Source organism: Monodelphis domestica, chromosome 3 (assembly GCF_027887165.1).
Source record: "Monodelphis domestica isolate mMonDom1 chromosome 3, mMonDom1.pri, whole genome shotgun sequence".
NCBI lineage: Eukaryota > Metazoa > Chordata > Mammalia > Didelphimorphia > Didelphidae > Monodelphis > Monodelphis domestica.
In genome coordinates this window covers 60,569,137-60,586,204 of record NC_077229.1, presented here as the reverse complement: position 1 = coordinate 60,586,204, position 17,068 = coordinate 60,569,137, and the positions used below count along the sequence as shown (strand labels likewise).

Below are 17,068 nucleotides of genomic sequence, written 5' to 3'. Positions count from 1 at the left end.
CAGTTGTCTTTAGTGTAGTGACCTTTTCCAATATTGTCATTCATTGCTTTCTCCAGTTTTGGCCATCAGGGAAGAAGTCCTTTAAGAACAACTTGATAAATGGGGTTGAGGATGTGCTTATTTATGATGGATGAATTCACTTTGGGATTAGAGAGGGGAGGAAGACTCAGAGGATATAATCTACCCAGAGAAGGTGAGAACTAAAGAGTGGTGAAACCAAGAATGGGCAGTCCTAGGAAAAGCATCTATTGTGATTGGTAGACATGAAAATTTAGGGGAGGTGACACAAGAGAAAATTTTCTTTAAAAGGAAGGAGCTTGAGGCCTCTGAGGTAGTTCAGGAGCTGGTCTCTCTGAACACTAGAGCTTGCTTGGAACAAAATCTTGTGGTGAGTGGATTAAAGACTGACTTAGTTTTCTCTCTTAAAGAGAAAGGACTAGGCCATTTTGGCCTAGGCCCTAGCCCTTTCCTACTATTTCCTCTTACTCTGTTTCTCTCCCTTTCCTTAATTCCTTCATTTGTATTAATTAAAATCTCCATAAAACCCAGCTGACTTGGGTATTTCATGTTTGGGAATTTTTCCCATGGCGACCACTTATTTTATTTAAATCAAGACACTAAAAATTATCTTTACAGTTTTGGCAATTCAGTCTTGAAAACCATATTTTCGCGGTCACAAAAGGCAATAACTATACATACACCCCTGCACTCCCCCTGCCCCACATCAGTAACTGCAAGTGGCTGCATATCATTTTCAGAATTGATTCTAAAATATGGTTTGGTGTTCAAGGCCTTTATAACCTGGTTCTTACCTTCTCCATCTTACACTTTATTCCTTGCCACCTTTAGGAGGTGTATGTATGTGTGTATATGTATATTTAAAATTTGGTATATAGTTTGTATTTACATATCTGTGTATGTTTATTTCCCCTAGTCTAACAAACTCCTTGAATTTAGGCAGGAACTTCCATTTTAATTTTTTCCCCTCCACTATTCCAGCATAATATCCAGTACAGAACTGGGGAGAAGAAGAGAAACAATCGCTTGCCTAGAAAGGATAGAGGGCACCATCCTGAAGAGCATGCTGTAATAAAACCAGAGTCTAAGTGGGGTTGTCTGAACAAGAACCCTCTCTACAACATCCTCAACATGAAGCCATTCGAGCTCTACTTGAAGACCTCTGGGTGAGGGACTGCTTACTCTGAGGGAAGCTTATGCACTTCTGGATAATTCTATCCTCAACAGGATCCTGGGGAACTTAAACCCATACTCCTAGGTCTGCCATCTTTGATGTGTTCAGTGATATTTCTGGCAACTAGTTCAGTGGATATTTATAAATTCTTACAACCTTATTTTTGTTTTTATAGTTGCAAGTGTGAACCATCAAAGCCACACAAAGGGGAAGTAGACAAAAGAAATATGAACAAGATTGTCTTGTTTCAGTCATTTAAATTCAACAAAAAATTGGATTTAAAAACATTTTGAAAACTGATAGAATGACAGCAAAACTTATTGAAATTAATGAATTTCCATAGGGCATTTTACATTTTTTTTTGAGTGGGTGAAAACACACATCTCAATAAAAGAGACAAATTGTACTTAAATATTATAATGAATCCCCAAATAATAAATATGAAACCCTTTACCAAAAATAGTTTATTGCACAAAACTTAAGGAATTCCTATGCACTCTTAAACCTTTTTTAATTAACATGCTGTATAAGATAATCATTCATTGTACATGGTGTCACATTTTCCTCAAATTATTCCACCAAAAATAGCCCCAACCTGATGAATAAATTTGTATGCATGGATTTTTTTTTTGTACGTATGTGAATTTTGTTTACGTAATGAACATTTCCTTAGATAACTGAAAATCATTCAGAGTATTAAAGCCTCCCTGTATTGGGTCCATACTGAGGGACCACAGATGAGGTGAGAGCATAGTATAACAAAGGGCTTCTGATACCTTCACTTGCAAACCTGCCTTGGGTAAAGAAGGCATGAGACATGGGTCTATACCCAATTTCATGCCATGTGGGTTCTGGTTAAAAAAAGGCACCAAAGCATTTGTTTTCAACAACTAGATAGTTTCATTCTGATATCTGCCCAAGACATTTTTTTTAAGCATTCACAAAAGTATCAATACATACCATGCCAGATCTAGAGGTCTATAATCTGATTTGCTATTGCTTTTGCAGGGAAACATCACATGAGCAGAAAATGAATACTGTCTGCTGAACAATATGGGAAGCTTCACAAGGCACTGCCCAACTGTACTGATTAAAATGTATTTTGGGACATCTTTCTTGGGGGCCACTTTACAATTAGAACCGTACCAATCATAGTAACAGCCACTTTTGCATCCTATGACAAGATAAAAATCAGCTGTCACACCCTCCAGAGGGAAGAACCATTTTATGAATCTATAAGATCCATCATATTTCTTGGAGATATTGTGTACCAAACAAGAAATAATGAAAACTGGGTTGTACAAGACATCTTGGAACAAACTGGAAGACTTAGTAATGATTCCATGGAGTATGAACTTTCTCTTTTGTATGGACCACCACATTTATTATAGACATCTACAAGCGTGTTGTTGCAAGTGGAGTCTTTGCTTTATAAAGGGATTATCACTGCTTTCTTTCTGAGTATTGATTCATGGGTCAATTTCAAAACGACAGTTTTGAAGAAGTATTAGATTATCCACCCCTTCACCAGACCCTGGCCAGAGGAGGTAGGACAGTGAGACAGCTATAGGAAGCAGAATCCCTCATAGGCAAAGAAACCCTCGACAAATCAAAAATAGGCAACTTGGAAATTATCTTGTAGGTTAAGGAGGCACCAATTTTCCTCTTTAAAGTGACTTCTTGGGAAAGCCTAATGGCAATGTCTAAGCTGACACTGAGAGGTTTATTTCCCTAGCCTAGTACATCCCGGGTACCAGGAGGGAAATGGAAAGGAGAAAAAAAAAAGGGGGCTGACTTCCAACAGCTGGCAGGGTGGGAAAGGAGCAGCCAAACAAAATCTTGAGGTCCCCAAACCCCATCAGCAGGCCCTGAGCCTACAGAATCACACTTAGAGCTAAAACACTCAACTCTGTGAATTCTGAGCCAGAAGGGAGAAGACTGGCTGGGGCTTTGGGCTGAATGCATTGCAAAGAGAATGAAGAAAATCGTCTTTCTCAGGGTAAAAGTGGGAGTGAAAGATGGAATGAATGTGAGAAATAACTAAGAGCAGAAAGAAAAAAAAGATGAAGAAAAACAAAAGTTTGACTTCACCTGACCAACATCCTGACAACCAAACAAGCTTCTCTTCCTTTGTGGAAAAGTGAACCCTGAACACTCTTTGCTAGGAAGCACCTCATACATATCGAGAGGAGACGAGTGTTCAACCTCTTGTGTCCAGCATCACACTAGACCAACAAGTGCATCTATTGGTAAGGATACTTTCCAGTAGGGCAGCAAGAATCAACCCTCGCACAAATGACAATTTTTTAGAAATGGCAACACTTGATGAAATGGATTTCTTTTAGCATCACTAAGTGTATTTAACATTAATGTTATTTTAACCTTATCAACTAACAATACGGTATTTTAATTTCCTCTCACAACACATTTTAAGAGGCAGTTTTAAGAACACAAGAAACAGCTTCAGAATACCATACTGTTTTCTCCACAAGAGTAATTAAGCTTCTGTCATATATAAACATGAACATATCTGAACATATCTGGACTGATCAGTAACACTTTAAAACATCATTTTCAGGCCAGTAATTTGCATAATGGGCACCTGAGAGCCCCATTAACGGATTGTTCCCTCCCTCCCCTAAAACTTACAAACACAAAAATCTCTCACTATTTACTGCAATTTTTTCTAGATTTTTTTCTTTGCAAATTAAGCAAAACAAAACAGAAAGTTCACAAACCACAAGACTCATCCATCATTCTGATAGTGTTTAATTTGGGTGGAATGATGTGAGGAGATAATAGTGTGGCCCATCCAGGATGCCTGACCTATAAATCAAAGCACTCAGGTTTCATGAGCAACCAGGAAAGAGAAGCTGACAAGAAGCCTGCACCGATACTGGTATCTTAATTTTTTCTACTTGTCTGCATCTGAAACTATGATTCCTGAGCAGGAAAGAGAATGAAGGGAATCCTCTTTTGGAAATGTAGCATGTTTATAAAAATCTAGGCTGCAGGGAGTATGTTTCTCTTGATGGCTGCTCCTGCATGTCAGTTGGGGTGACTCTCACCTGATGTCAGTTTTTGGTTTAAACCTCAGACTGTCACAGCTAGACAAAGGTGGAAGGGGAAAAGCCTTGTTACCCCAACTCTGACTTGCCTATTGGGGCTGGATGGAGCCAGGAACCTAAGCTAGACACTTCCCAAAGCCAATCTTTTTTCATCTCTCCTTTATCTTTTCTTCCTTCCTATACACCCCCCCCATCCTCTCAATTCCCCCATTTTTCCTCTGCTTTGGCAGGACCCCAGGCCTTTCTAGACCTGCTGGTGACAGGCTCCCTTGGTTAGGAACCATAATGCTTTGGCCAGGGTGAGCAAAGGTCTTAATGTGTGCTTGCAAACAGCCAAGAAAGAAGTGATTAAAAAAAAAAACCCAAACCCTTACATATAGGCATTTTTGTGTTTGAAAGGTATAGTAAATAAAATAATTATTTCTAAAAGGCTTACCTGTATTGGTTAGCTTCCTTAAATATTCTGTACAAGATTTTCTAACAGAAGACTTAAACATGGCAACAAGGAAGAGACAGAGCAACAAAAAAGACAATCTAAGTAATTTTAAAATTATATAAGAGTATTTTTTAAAACAATTATATGATTCTTACTATTTAGAGACATCCAACTAGAGGATGTGTGTATTTGAAAAATAAAGTAAAAGGTGCAAAATAAGTATTTTCCTCTCTGCAGTAAAATAAAGCTTCCCACTGAGCTAAGAAGGAAAGTGAGATGGTAAAAAAGAACTCCCCAGGCCACATGTCTACACTGGTAGCCACAATTCTGAAAAATTCCTTCTTGACAGTGTTACCCAAGAGGATCACTCAGAATTCTAGCCTGACACGATATCCCTCAAAAATGACCCAGACTCCTGAACAGAAATAGGAGAGACAAGACCCCATTTGAGACTAAGTTACTTTGGTAGGAAGCAGGATCTTGTCACAGGAATCATTAATTAAGCATGGCCTTTGAATTGGTTATCTTGCTGGCCTTTCACCATCATTCTCTTATACCCTCATAGGCAAAAGAAGAACTCAAAACTGCAGCTCACAGAAAAACATCAAGTTCAAAATCAAATAAATAAAGTCGATAAAACAATAATCCTTCACATATTTAGAGACAAGAGACTTTGGGGGCAGCCTGGAGTCACTGTTCCAATATTCGTTGCTCATGGACAGGATGGTTCTGTTCCTTTCGATCAACGCTGGAATTTTCAAGTTCTCTAGAGACAGCAGGAGGGCAGGTAACTGCAAGGTCCATTAAGTGGCCCTCCATCTGAGTCCATGAAGACATTGATTCATGTACCGTGATCGTGTGTTCTTCCATTTGGCGCTGAAGACTATCCATTTCTTGCCTTTTAAGAAATGGAAATATACCAAAGAAATAAATACTGTGTCAAAAGAAGATCTAGAAGCATTGGAAAAAAGCATAATAATTTTCTACCACAACATTTAAAAGAAGGCAAATGGAAAATTTTCTTTTAAGAACTGGATATGGCTGAAAATAAATTTGGGTACTCAAACTTCATACCATATGCTAACATAAATTTCAGCCAGACCAAATAGTTAATTAACTACTTTGAAAAAATAAAACCCTCAAAGTTAGAGGGAAATGAAGGAATACATTAATATTTTTTATCTTCCAATCAGAGGAAAATATGACAAATCACGTACAAAAAAAGCCCAAACATTACCCCCTGCCCTAATAACCAAGAAAAGAGGGAAATGACAATATAAAATAGATGCAGTAAGCATATTAGAAACCTGCCATTTTAAACTGGTGCAAATAATCAAAGGAAAACTTATTTCCTTAAGGATCAAAAGTGATATATCAATAGACAACAAAAGATACATCAATTGCAAAAAAACGACTTGAAAATCACCCAGAAACCCTGAGTTGTGAGGGGCTCAGCAGCCATTTGTGCCAATTCACCCTTGAACAAAATCCCTCTGAAACACATTCTATCAGTGGCTATCAGTCAGTTTCTGCCTGAAGACCTGCCAGGATGGAAAACCTACTATCTCAAGAGGCTGTTCATTCCTCTTTGGGTCAGCTTTAAGTGTTGTGACTTTACTAAATTCCACTTCTTGTTCTTGGTTCTGCCAAATAGGACCAAACAGAACAAGTCTTGTCTTTCTTTCATGCGATGGTCCTTCAAATACTTGAAAACAACTATAATTCCCCTGAGAATATCCTCCTTACTAGGCTCTATATGACCCATTTTTTCCTATAGATGAGGTAGCATAGATACTTAACCACTCTGACTACACTCTCTAACCTTTCAATGATCTTCCCCCAAAATGAATACTGTCATTTGGATATAGACTGAGAAGGACAAGGTATCTTCCTAGCCCAGAGTCTTTTAATGCAGAAAAGAAGTTGTAGCTTTCTTGGCTGCCATATAACACTGTTAACTCATAATGAACTTGGAGTATATGAAAACCCCAGATCTTGCCAGGTGAACTACTATCTATTGGTACCTTTCCCTAATTTTATTTGTAAGTGATTTTTTTTTATCTAAATTACTTGATATCTAGAAATAATTTTACATTCTAAAGAGATTAAAGAAGCAGGAAAGGATCAATTATATACAAAAATACTTATGGCAGCACTTTTGTTATAGCAAAGAACTGGAGGCCAACAGAATGGAGAATGACTGAAAAAATTATGGTATATTGTGAAGATTGGATTTGGCATTTCCTGATTGTAACAATGAAGATATTTAGTTTAACAAAATCAGGAATATCTTGGGAACTCTAAATTACTCCACCCTACTTAGACCGTACTTTAGGGGAAGATAAAGTTGTAATCTCCTGATTGAACAATGAAGGTACTTAACTCTTACCTTATAGTGAAGCTAGAACTTTAAGCTAAGTCTATTTTAATCTTAATACAAAAAGATGTTAAGTAACTATAAAGGTTAAGTTAATCACAAAAGGTCAAGTAACTAACAAAAGGTGGACTTAAAGAAGTGTTAAGTAACTCTAAAGATATAATCTAATCAAAGGAGATGAGAACTAAAGAATGGGCATTTAGAGGAGGGGACACAAGGATGAAAGGTCTATATATTGGCTCATTTCCTCTCCGTTTTTTTTGGGCAGCGGAGAATTGGCTGATAGCAGTGTGCTGGGCCTTTCGGCATCTTAGCATGGCTACAAGCTATTTTCCAGTTCGGTGGCACAGGCGAAATCCTATATCCTCTTCCTTCCTTCTCCTTAAATTCCTTCCTTCTATATTAATTAAAATTACCATAAATTTCCAGACTGACTTGGGTATTTTATTTTGGATTTTCCCCTGGAGACAAATTAATTTCAATTTTAAGTCACAAACCCTAAATTATCTTTAACAATATGAAAATAAAAGACTATTACTGTACAGAATGGATTCATGAAAAGGATTAAGGAAGACTTATATGAACTGATACAGAGAAAAGTATAATTTATACACAATTATTTTAATACTGTAAAGGAAAACTATTCTGAAAGGCTTAAGAGCTTGGATCAATGTAATCACTAATCAATGATTCCAGAAGCTTGTTGTAATGAAGCAGGCTTCCATCCTTTTAGCAGAGAGGTGATGGCCTGGAGGTGTAGAGTGAAACTATTTTTGGAGATGACCAAAGGGAGAAATTTCATTTTTTGGGAAAAGCAATAGAGGGAAGGATATAAATGCTTGGAGGGGATGATATTAAAGTAAAAAAAAAAAGAATTGGGTCAATGAAACATTTAAAAATACATAGAAAAGAACAGAACTAAGTTCAAAAAGGGGACACAAACAAACAAGGCTACATGGGCCACATTAATTTAAGATAGACTTTTAAGCTATCTGAAATTTATATAATAATTCTGGGTTTCATATATAATGATTTTTGTGTGGGTTTTTTTTGTTAATGCTGACAGAAATAGTTATATTTGTTGTTGGCCAAGTTCATAATAAAAGAGGAAAAAATTAATTTTATCTTATTAGATTCAACCTAATAGTTCTGCCTATAAGATTGGCTATTACAGTTTACTACCTGTTTCCCTCAGCTTGATATCATCTGCAAATCTGAAAAGCAGTCCATCTACATCTTTACTCAAGTCACTGATAAAAATGTTAAACAGATCAAGGCTAAGTCCAATCCCTAGAGGACTCTATTAGAGATGACTGAATGATTAATGACTACTCTTCAAGCCTGGTCCTTTAACTAGTTCCAAATTCACCTCTATTACTGTTTAGTTCAACTCTCTCTTTTCTGAAAAGATAGCATGTGAAACTTGGTCAAGTAATTTGCTAAAATCTAGGTAAATGAAAACTCCAGCATTCTCCTTATCTAGCAATCCAATAAAAGAGAAATGAAATGAGTTGGGTGTAACTTGGCAATGCTAGCACCAGATGTGGGCTCTTCATGACCATCACTTCCTTTTCTAGCTGTTTGATACCCCTTAATAAGATCTATAATTTCTAAGCAATGAAGTGGAGCTCATCATCATTCTATCACTTGCAGACTTTTATTCTCTTCCTTTTTTTGGAAATTGGGACATTCACCCTCCTTTAATGCTAAAGTACTTAACACTCCTGTGCTCTGTGATTTTTTTCAGACCATGGTTTGTGGCTTCAGCAATGACAATGTTTTGTTTTTCCCAGCACCTCGGGAGCTCGTCTTTGCCTGGTGACTTAAAAGTCACAAAAGGCATTCTGGTGCCCTCCTAAAAATTTCCCTACATATCTCATGCATTATTTTCTTAGCCAGCTATTTCAGGCCAAAGAATTCTTCTTGGCAAAGAAATCAAAACTGAAGTAAGAGCTGAGAAGAGCTGCTTCCACTTGGCTGTCAATTATATGGTTTACTGGGAGCAGTAATTCTGATCCTTGTTATATAGTCTTTTTCTCAGTGTAGTTAAAATTTTTTAAAAAGCTTCTCCTTTTGTTCAATTTCCCTAATGAAATTCAAATTAAAACAATTCAAAGGCTTCCCTCAAAGGAGCAAAAACAAAGAAAATTAATCAAACTCAATGAGGTAGGGCTGTGGAGAAATAGGTACATTATTTGTAAAACTGCAAATGGGTAGAATCTTTTCAGAGAATCCTCTTGCCTTCAACTAGAAATTTATCCTAAGAACATTATCAAATAGGGGAAAAAAGGTATCTGTCCATAGATTGTGGTAATGGCATTAATTGAAATTAAAAATTAAAACTTAAGTTTTCAATAATAGTTGAACCCATACTGATGAATAAAGTAAAAAGTCCAATTAGTTTTTGCCCCCAATTAGGGCAGCTAGGTAGTACAGTGGAGAGAATGCTAGGCCTGGAACCATCAAAATGACAGGTTCAAATCTAGCTTTAGACACTTCCTAGCTGGGTGTCCCTGAGTAAGTCACTTAACCCTAATTGCCTAGTGCTTATTGCTTTTCCGTTTTAGAATTGATACTAAGGTTAGGGTTTAGGGGGAAAGAGTTGATAATGAATTGCTTATTACAGTACTCTTAAGCTACCTGCTAACTAACAAGGTAACTCAGTAATGTGTTTCTTCCTTTGTCAGCCACAAGATGAAGTTTAATGGACCTCAGTATTAAGACTCACACTTAGATTCAAGAAAATCAACCACAGGTCTAAGATAGGGATGAGACAAGGTGGCACATGGCTGGACACTTTTCTGAAAAAGCTTTGGAGGGGTTTTGCTGTTCAGACATTTCAGCTGAGTCCCAACTCTTTGAGCCCATTAGGACTTTTCTTGGCAAAGATACTAGAGTGGTTTGTCATTTCCTTCTTCAGTTCATTTTACAGATGAGAAAACTGGAAACAAACAGGGTCAGGTGACTTGCTCAGGGTCACATAGCAAGTGTGAGGCCACATTTGAACTCAGGAAGAGGAGTCCTCCTAACTCCAGGCAGCTGCCCTATTTAGTATATGTACATGTTCCCTCCTTTGAGATGTTTTGGGATATAATATGCATTTTAGATACTAAAATGGATTAGAAGAATCTCCTAAGTTGTGAAGTATTCCCTCTCCTGAATGTGGGGTGCACACACAGTAGCTATTCAATGAAGAATAGATGAGATGAGTGGGAAAAACAAGGAAAGCTGTCTCAACATGGCTGGGGCTGCCCAAGAAAGGGGAGGTCTCCTTGCAAAGGGTGAAGGCTCATCCCTTGTCAGAGATGCTTTCAGGAGTATCTTGTTTAGGTGTAAGAACAAAAAGACTCTTGAGAGAACCTGTTCAACTCAGAAATTCTGACATTTTGTGAAATGCAACAAAATGGAATGGAGACACAGGAAGGAAAGAGGCTTTTAGGCTGGCAGACACATTTGCTGGGAATTTGGCATTAGTGATAGGAAAGCATGTCCCCAAAGGATTTCATTTTCTTTACTAAAAAAAAAAAGTCCTACTTCAGTTGTCGGAGACAGCTGTTCAGATTCTTTAGAGGCTCCTTGCTCACAGTCGCTGGGGGTTTGAGGAGCTCCTCTAGGAGAGAGGCAGGGACAGGACAGTCTGGAATTTTAACTGGGGTCACAGGGTTAGAATTGGTCTCTCCCTTCAGTTCCTTCCTCTGAAAAACAAACAGCTTATTATGTTTACATTTTGGAGAGAGACAGAGTCAGAAAGAGACAGAGAGAAAGAGAAGGGAAAAGAGACAGAGAAAGAAGGAGAAACGGAGAGAGAGAAGGGAAAAGACAAAGAGACAGATAGAGAGAGAAGGCAAGAGACAGAGAGAAGGGAAGGGAGAGAGAAGAATAATACAGATATGCAAATCCAGGCTTTCTACTTCTGCGTATTGTTACCCAATTACTGACAGGAGGGCCCACAAATTCAGCAAACACAACATTCATGTTTTGATGCCCCCAAGTGATAGCTAGGGTTATAGCACTTCATATATGTTCACTCATGGGGATTGTATTAATTTGCAAAACTTGTGATCTCATATAGAACTTTCTTAGATATGAACCAAAAGATACACATTTTCCATGAAGGACCTTTGGCCTCATAAAGAAATATTACTTATCCAACACGGTTGTCCGGTTTCACCATTTGAGTGCTTTCATCTTTTACTGGCACATTTATTTTAGAAGGATGAATGATAGCAATTCACCTCATAAATTTATGAAACTTCTATAATGACATGGCACACAAGGAAGTACAGAATGGGCCCCACCTATGCCAATTATAACCGGGGCCCTTGGTCTCAGACTCAAGTTATTCAGGAGCTGCTTTATGGAATGTGGAGCACTGACACTATCTTCTTAGTATAATGAACCTGAGGACGGTCATCATGCCCACTGTTTCTGGGATAATAGAAATATGCTCCTGGTGTGGCCCTAACAATCTATCACAATGCCTCTGCCATCCATCATATTGCTGCAACACAGTGAGAGAGGAAACAGTTCTGCTGGACTAGCCTGTGCAACCTATCCCCTAAGGGGAAGGCTTTCTTCTGCCTGTGTGTGAGCTCAGGACATGGGCATTACCTTCCTCATCTTGCCATGCTTCAGGTCCAGCTTCAGTTGCTGGTTTTGCTGGAGAAGTGTCTTCATGCTATTCTTCAGCTCAGTCACCTTCGCCTGAAGGGTGAATTTATCTTTCTGCGTCATCGAAAGGTCTTCCCGGGCCATATCCAGCTCAGTTTTAATATTCTAGAGATAAGTGAGAGAGTTTTTTCATCCACTGGGGAAAATCAAAAGCTGAACTATTTCAAAGGGGCTGAGGTAATCCCTGCTTCCCCCTCACCCCCCAAGCATGACACACAGAGCTCTATGACGATTCTCTCCTTTTGGCTCCCCCTTCTTTCTGGAGCCAAGGAGATATGTGACATTGTTTCTGTCTGGATCATGTCCTGGTCAGCAGGCTAGGTCTGTCAAGCCCCACTCTGCTCAAAGTAAAACAAAGAGGATTTTTTATACACTGTGGAACCCACCTCTGCAATATTCTAAAGCTCAGTCAGGGAGAACTTTCTGAGGGTTTCCAGGGAGAAAATCCTATTTAGCCTGTTGCAGCAGCAGCTCTTCAGTTCCCTAGATTAATCCTAACAGGTAGCCAGAATAATGATGGATAAGGATGGAACTTGTGTCTTCATTTATAGAGGGAATATTTACATGTGGAACCTCACTTTATTAAGGCAGGAAGATGGCTCTTTTACAACTCAGCCTCTGAAAGCTGCTCAGGGAGCTAGAAGTTTCCTCTTTATTCAATCCCATCAAAATTTATTTGTGATTGTTTAATTTGAGTCACAGTGGATAATTATACATCACTCCTCTTCAAGTATTTTATAGGCCAGCTGAACTAGACTTCTTTAAGAAATGCATATTCTATGGAATTATGTATTGCATGAAAGTATGGGTAGTATCCACATCAGACTATTTCCTGCCTTGGGGATGGGGGAAGGGAGAAAAATTTTAAAAAAGGAAAAAGAAAAGAATATATTCCAGGAGCAGCTAGGTAGCACAGTGGATAGAGCACCAGGCATAGAATCAGAAGGACCTGAGTGCAAATCTAGCCTCAGACACTTCCTAGCTATGTGATTTGGGGCAAGTCATTTAACCCCAATGCCTAGTTCTTGCTGCTTTCCTGCCTTAGAATAGAGAAGGTAAAGATAAAAAAAAATGCATAATTTCCCTAGCTATTTAGTGACTGAGACTATGGTATTAAACAGAGAGCTGAGAGCCTCCCAAAGCCAGAGTGGGCTGAACTTGAACCCTTGACCAGGTGGTAGAGGCATGGGGAGAGAGAGAACTTGTAAACCAAGATGCAAGAAAACGGAGACCTATCTGTCAATCAAGAACCAGGGTTCCAAATGGAATGTTCCCAGGAGTTGGCAGTTGAGCTGACAGGGGGAGGGAATTTGGAGTCACTCTCTCTGGAGGTTGAAACCTGGCTGAAAGACCCTGGTGGGGCTGACTTGGTTTTTAAGGTTCTCTGGCTTTGGACAGTTGAAATTGACAAGAAGGAGAAACTTGGTTTTTGAGTTGGTGGTCTATTTGAGAGTTGAGCTGGCCAGGAGAAACTGAGAGACTAAACTTTGTTTTTTTCTCTGGGGTTGAAGCTGAGGAAGGAGACAAGCCAGGCTAAAGGAGAGATTTTGAACTTTATTTCTTTCTGGGGTTAAGCTGAGAGACCTGGCTGATTTTGTGAAGAAGAAGAAGAAGAAAGAAGATTTAAAAGAAAAAACTGTTGTCTTCCATCTCTGACTGTTCCTCTGTCACACTTGTGACTTCCCAAACCCTCAATTTTCTCTCATTTAGATTAGGGACATTCTCATCCCTCTCACCTCAATTTCCCATCCTGTTATCCCAATAAACCCCTTGACTTGAAAGAGGAAAAGAAAAGAGTATCTTTATAGTTCACTCAGGGGGGTAGGGAAGAATTGGGAGGAGAGGGTGGCAGGAAGAAGAGGGTTGGAGAAGGGAAGGAGTGAAAGGGAGGAGGAAATTAGAAAGATATACTGATCCATCAGCCATCAGTAGGGATTAGTAGGCAAACCCTAGAGCAGTCCCCTGTGGACCAGCATCTCTGTGTGGCAGCATCCCCCAACATTTCTCATTTCTACCTCCATTAGAAATAAGCAGCATCAGGTTCCTGTAGCAGCCCTCTCTAGTCACAAGCCAGAGAACAGCAGTCATTGCAAAAGAAAGAATTTCCCCTCAGATTACATTCTCTATTTCAAGAAGTAAGTTTCCTCAGTTTACCTTTTTCTATTTCAAGTGAAGAAAGTTTCCTTCAGTTTATTATCCTATTTCAACCATTAGACACTGCCAAGATAGCTCCCATAAATAATGAACATAACACAACTTTCCATTTAGCATTACTCTAGATAGTGCTAAAATAGCCATTCTAAACAGAAGGGAAATGATCCCAGTACAGACAGCATTAGCCCACCATGCCTCACTGTGATTCCAGCTTGGCTTCTCAGGCCAGCTCCTAGAAGTCAGACTACCCCCAGGAGATCAAAGTTTAACTGTCTCAGCCTGTTTGAAAAGCCTTTTATCCAGAGGGGATTGACATGAGCAGCTTCATACTCCCCTTCCCTGCCTCAGAGACAGTCTGGATGAATTGCAAAGAATAAGGACAGTGCCAAAATTGAACTCCATGCCCGAGGAATGCTCAGGGTCTCTGCTGTTTCTCTCTGTAACCTATCATGGAAAATAGCTTTTCCGCTGTGAACCTTGAAGAAACCCTAAACACCGCCCCTTCCTGAGGGCCACAAAGGACACTCTGACTACCTGCAGAACCAGCTGGATTCCTTCTAATTCCTTTTGACTGTGCTGTTCGCTCAGATCCAACTGCTGCTTCAGGGTTTGGATTTCTCTCTCTTTCTGACTTATCTCCCATTTGAGATCTTCAACCTAAATGAAGGAAGGCAGAACATTGTAGAAAAATTAAACATTCATTCATTAGAAATGATGTGTACTTAAGGGATTATGTTATGTTTGTTTCCTGTAAATGACAACTATCTCATTAAAAAAATTCAATATTCTGATATGAGTTCACTTAATAATTGCCTCATGAGATACTTGTGACTCAATAGCCTCCTGCTTTTGGCTGTTTGGTAGCCCTTTAAGGTTTTTACCTCTTGGTTTTCAACAGGTTGTTTGTCCAGCTGTTCATCCAGCTGCTTCTGCAGAAGCTGGAGCTGAGCTCGAGTTTCTGCTAACTCTTGCTGGAATTGGGACACTTCTTGGCTGTGTTTGCCCTCCTGGGCCCTAGGGATGGGAACAATGGCAAGAATAAAACTTCTGTGCTATTCTCAACTTCTTTCTGGCTGTAACAGTCTCAGTTCAGTCTGGAAGAGGTGAAACCCATCCTTGTATTCAAGTTCTTTGTGAGAGCTCAACAAATAAATGGACTTGTATATAAGAAGTACAATAATGCTGGCTGGGAAATTGTTCCCAGTGCACTCCTGGCATGAACAACTCCATTGTGAATTTATGAGCTTGCAGACTCCAATGAAGAGGTGAGCAAATGAGCTGACTGTGTAGGTCTAAAAGGTTTGTGATGAGCCCACCAGATTACCTTGATCTAGTGATGTTTGCACTGGTCACAATGGCCAGATCGGTTTAAGGACAAAATGTAACACCCAATGCATTTGTATACTGGCATAAGCTCTGCCTATTCAGTCATCAGTTAAAGGCTGATCTGTTGAGTTCCCCTGCAGGTCAAACTGAACCTATGTTGTTACTCTTGATCCTAAAAATAGGCCAGTACTAGGAGAGAGATCAAGGCCAAGGCAAACACACTAAAACCAGGAAAGTCTGCATTGGGAATGACCAAGCCTTGAGAAGAAACTAGGATGGGTGCCTCTGGCTTCCAGGACTTCATAAGGTACTGAAATGTAATAATACAAATGGATAACATTTATTAAGCACTTACTAGGTGCCAGGTATTACACTAAGGGCTCTACAATTATCTCATTTGATCCTTACAACCCTATTAGAGTAGATGCTTTTATTATCTCCATTCTATAGCTGAGAAAACTGAGGGAGACAGGTAGAGGCCTTTGCCCAAGGTCACATAGTCAATAAGTGCCTGAGACAGGATTTGAATTGGGGTTTCTTGTCTCCAGACTCAGTGGGGGCCATACTTACTGTAGGCTATCTGCTTCTGCTTGGAGCTTCTGGACAAGCTGCTCTTTGGCCTGCAGCTCCTTCTTCACTTCACTCAGCTCCAAGGCTGCAGCTCGGAAATGACGGCGGTTGTGTCCAGCATCGACTTTGACTGCAGCCACCTGTGGCAAGGGAAGGTAAGAGATAAGCCAAGAATCCTAGTAAGGTATAGCTTCTATGGAATAAACAAGCATTAAAACACTTCTGATGGTAGAGTAAGGGTTTTTGTTTTTTTTTTAAATCTTAATCCTTGAAGAGGATTGAGAAGTGGTTTTGCCACCCCCATCTTGGTATTATTTACCTCTAGATCTTGCACGTGTTAATCCCTGAAACATGTACCCCAACCTCCACTTGCCCTGTTATGGTACCTGCTCCTTGAGGCTTCGCACTTTGGCCTTCTCTTTCTCTAGTGCAGTCTGTAAGCTGTGAACGAGATGTTTCATTTGCTGATCCTCCTCTTCTTTTCGCTGTAAAACTGCTTGTACCTAAACCACAGGAGAGAACTGAGGTGTCACAATGCCATTTCAAGTATTTGGGAAACCTCAGTCGGTATGAAAAACAGGTCTGAGCAAAGGGAATGTCATTGCCACACCAGGGGACCTTGGTGCTAGCTCCCAGGATAAGACATTCAGATATGTAATTTAAAGACACAAGCTGGTTTTGGGTGGCTCAGTGGATGAAGAGCCAGGCCTGGAGGCAGGAGGTACTGAGTTCAAATCTGGTCTCAGACACTTCCTAGCTGTGTGACCCTGGGCAAGTCACTTAACCCCATTGTCTAGCCCTTGCCACTCATGCCTTAGAACCAATACTTAGTATGGATTCTGAAACAGAAGGAAAGGGTTAAAAAAAAAAAAGACATGGCCATATACATATGGCAAGAGATGCTTTCCCAGGGAAACTATGTAAAGATTGACAGTTTGCAGGATGGGGAGACTTTATTCATAGTTATGATTTGGCCTTCAACAGTCAAGCACCCCAAAGAAGGCTCTCGAAAAGCAAGAGAGGTCCTTCCTCATTGGATTGTCCTATCCAGTCCTCCCTATGAGAAGCGTGATTATTATAGGAAACCTCCAAACAGAGGCTTAACTGGGAACCATCAGGAATGACCAAATATAATAACTGCCTCTACTTTTCTAAGCAAATATAAAAACCATGTATCAGCCACACTGACTTGGTCTTAGAGGAGAAAGCTGTACTTAAGAAAACCTTTCAGAGTAAAATTATGAAGCATGGAGAAATATTCTCATTTCCACTAT

At 39.6% G+C, this 17,068-nt stretch overlaps 1 protein-coding gene across 7 annotated transcripts in view; it reads right to left on the bottom strand.

Annotated features, from left to right (window-relative positions):
* Nucleotides 1–1,432: 1,432 nt before the first annotated feature.
* The window catches only part of GOLGA3 (golgin A3), a 51,260-nt gene continuing 35,624 nt past the window's right edge, over nucleotides 1,433–17,068 (bottom strand). For all 7 annotated transcript variants that reach the window (XM_056821948.1, XM_056821949.1, XM_056821950.1 and 4 more), the window contains 7 exons: nucleotides 16,181–16,297; nucleotides 15,795–15,934; nucleotides 14,780–14,912; nucleotides 14,433–14,555; nucleotides 11,685–11,849; nucleotides 10,608–10,768; nucleotides 1,433–5,594 (listed from right to left, as the gene is read on the bottom strand). In XM_056821948.1, the coding sequence (XP_056677926.1) occupies nucleotides 5,387–5,594; nucleotides 10,608–10,768; nucleotides 11,685–11,849; nucleotides 14,433–14,555; nucleotides 14,780–14,912; nucleotides 15,795–15,934; nucleotides 16,181–16,297 (1,047 nt within the window). In that variant the 3' untranslated portion in view covers nucleotides 1,433–5,386. The remainder of the gene's footprint in view (nucleotides 5,595–10,607; nucleotides 10,769–11,684; nucleotides 11,850–14,432; nucleotides 14,556–14,779; nucleotides 14,913–15,794; nucleotides 15,935–16,180; nucleotides 16,298–17,068) is intronic.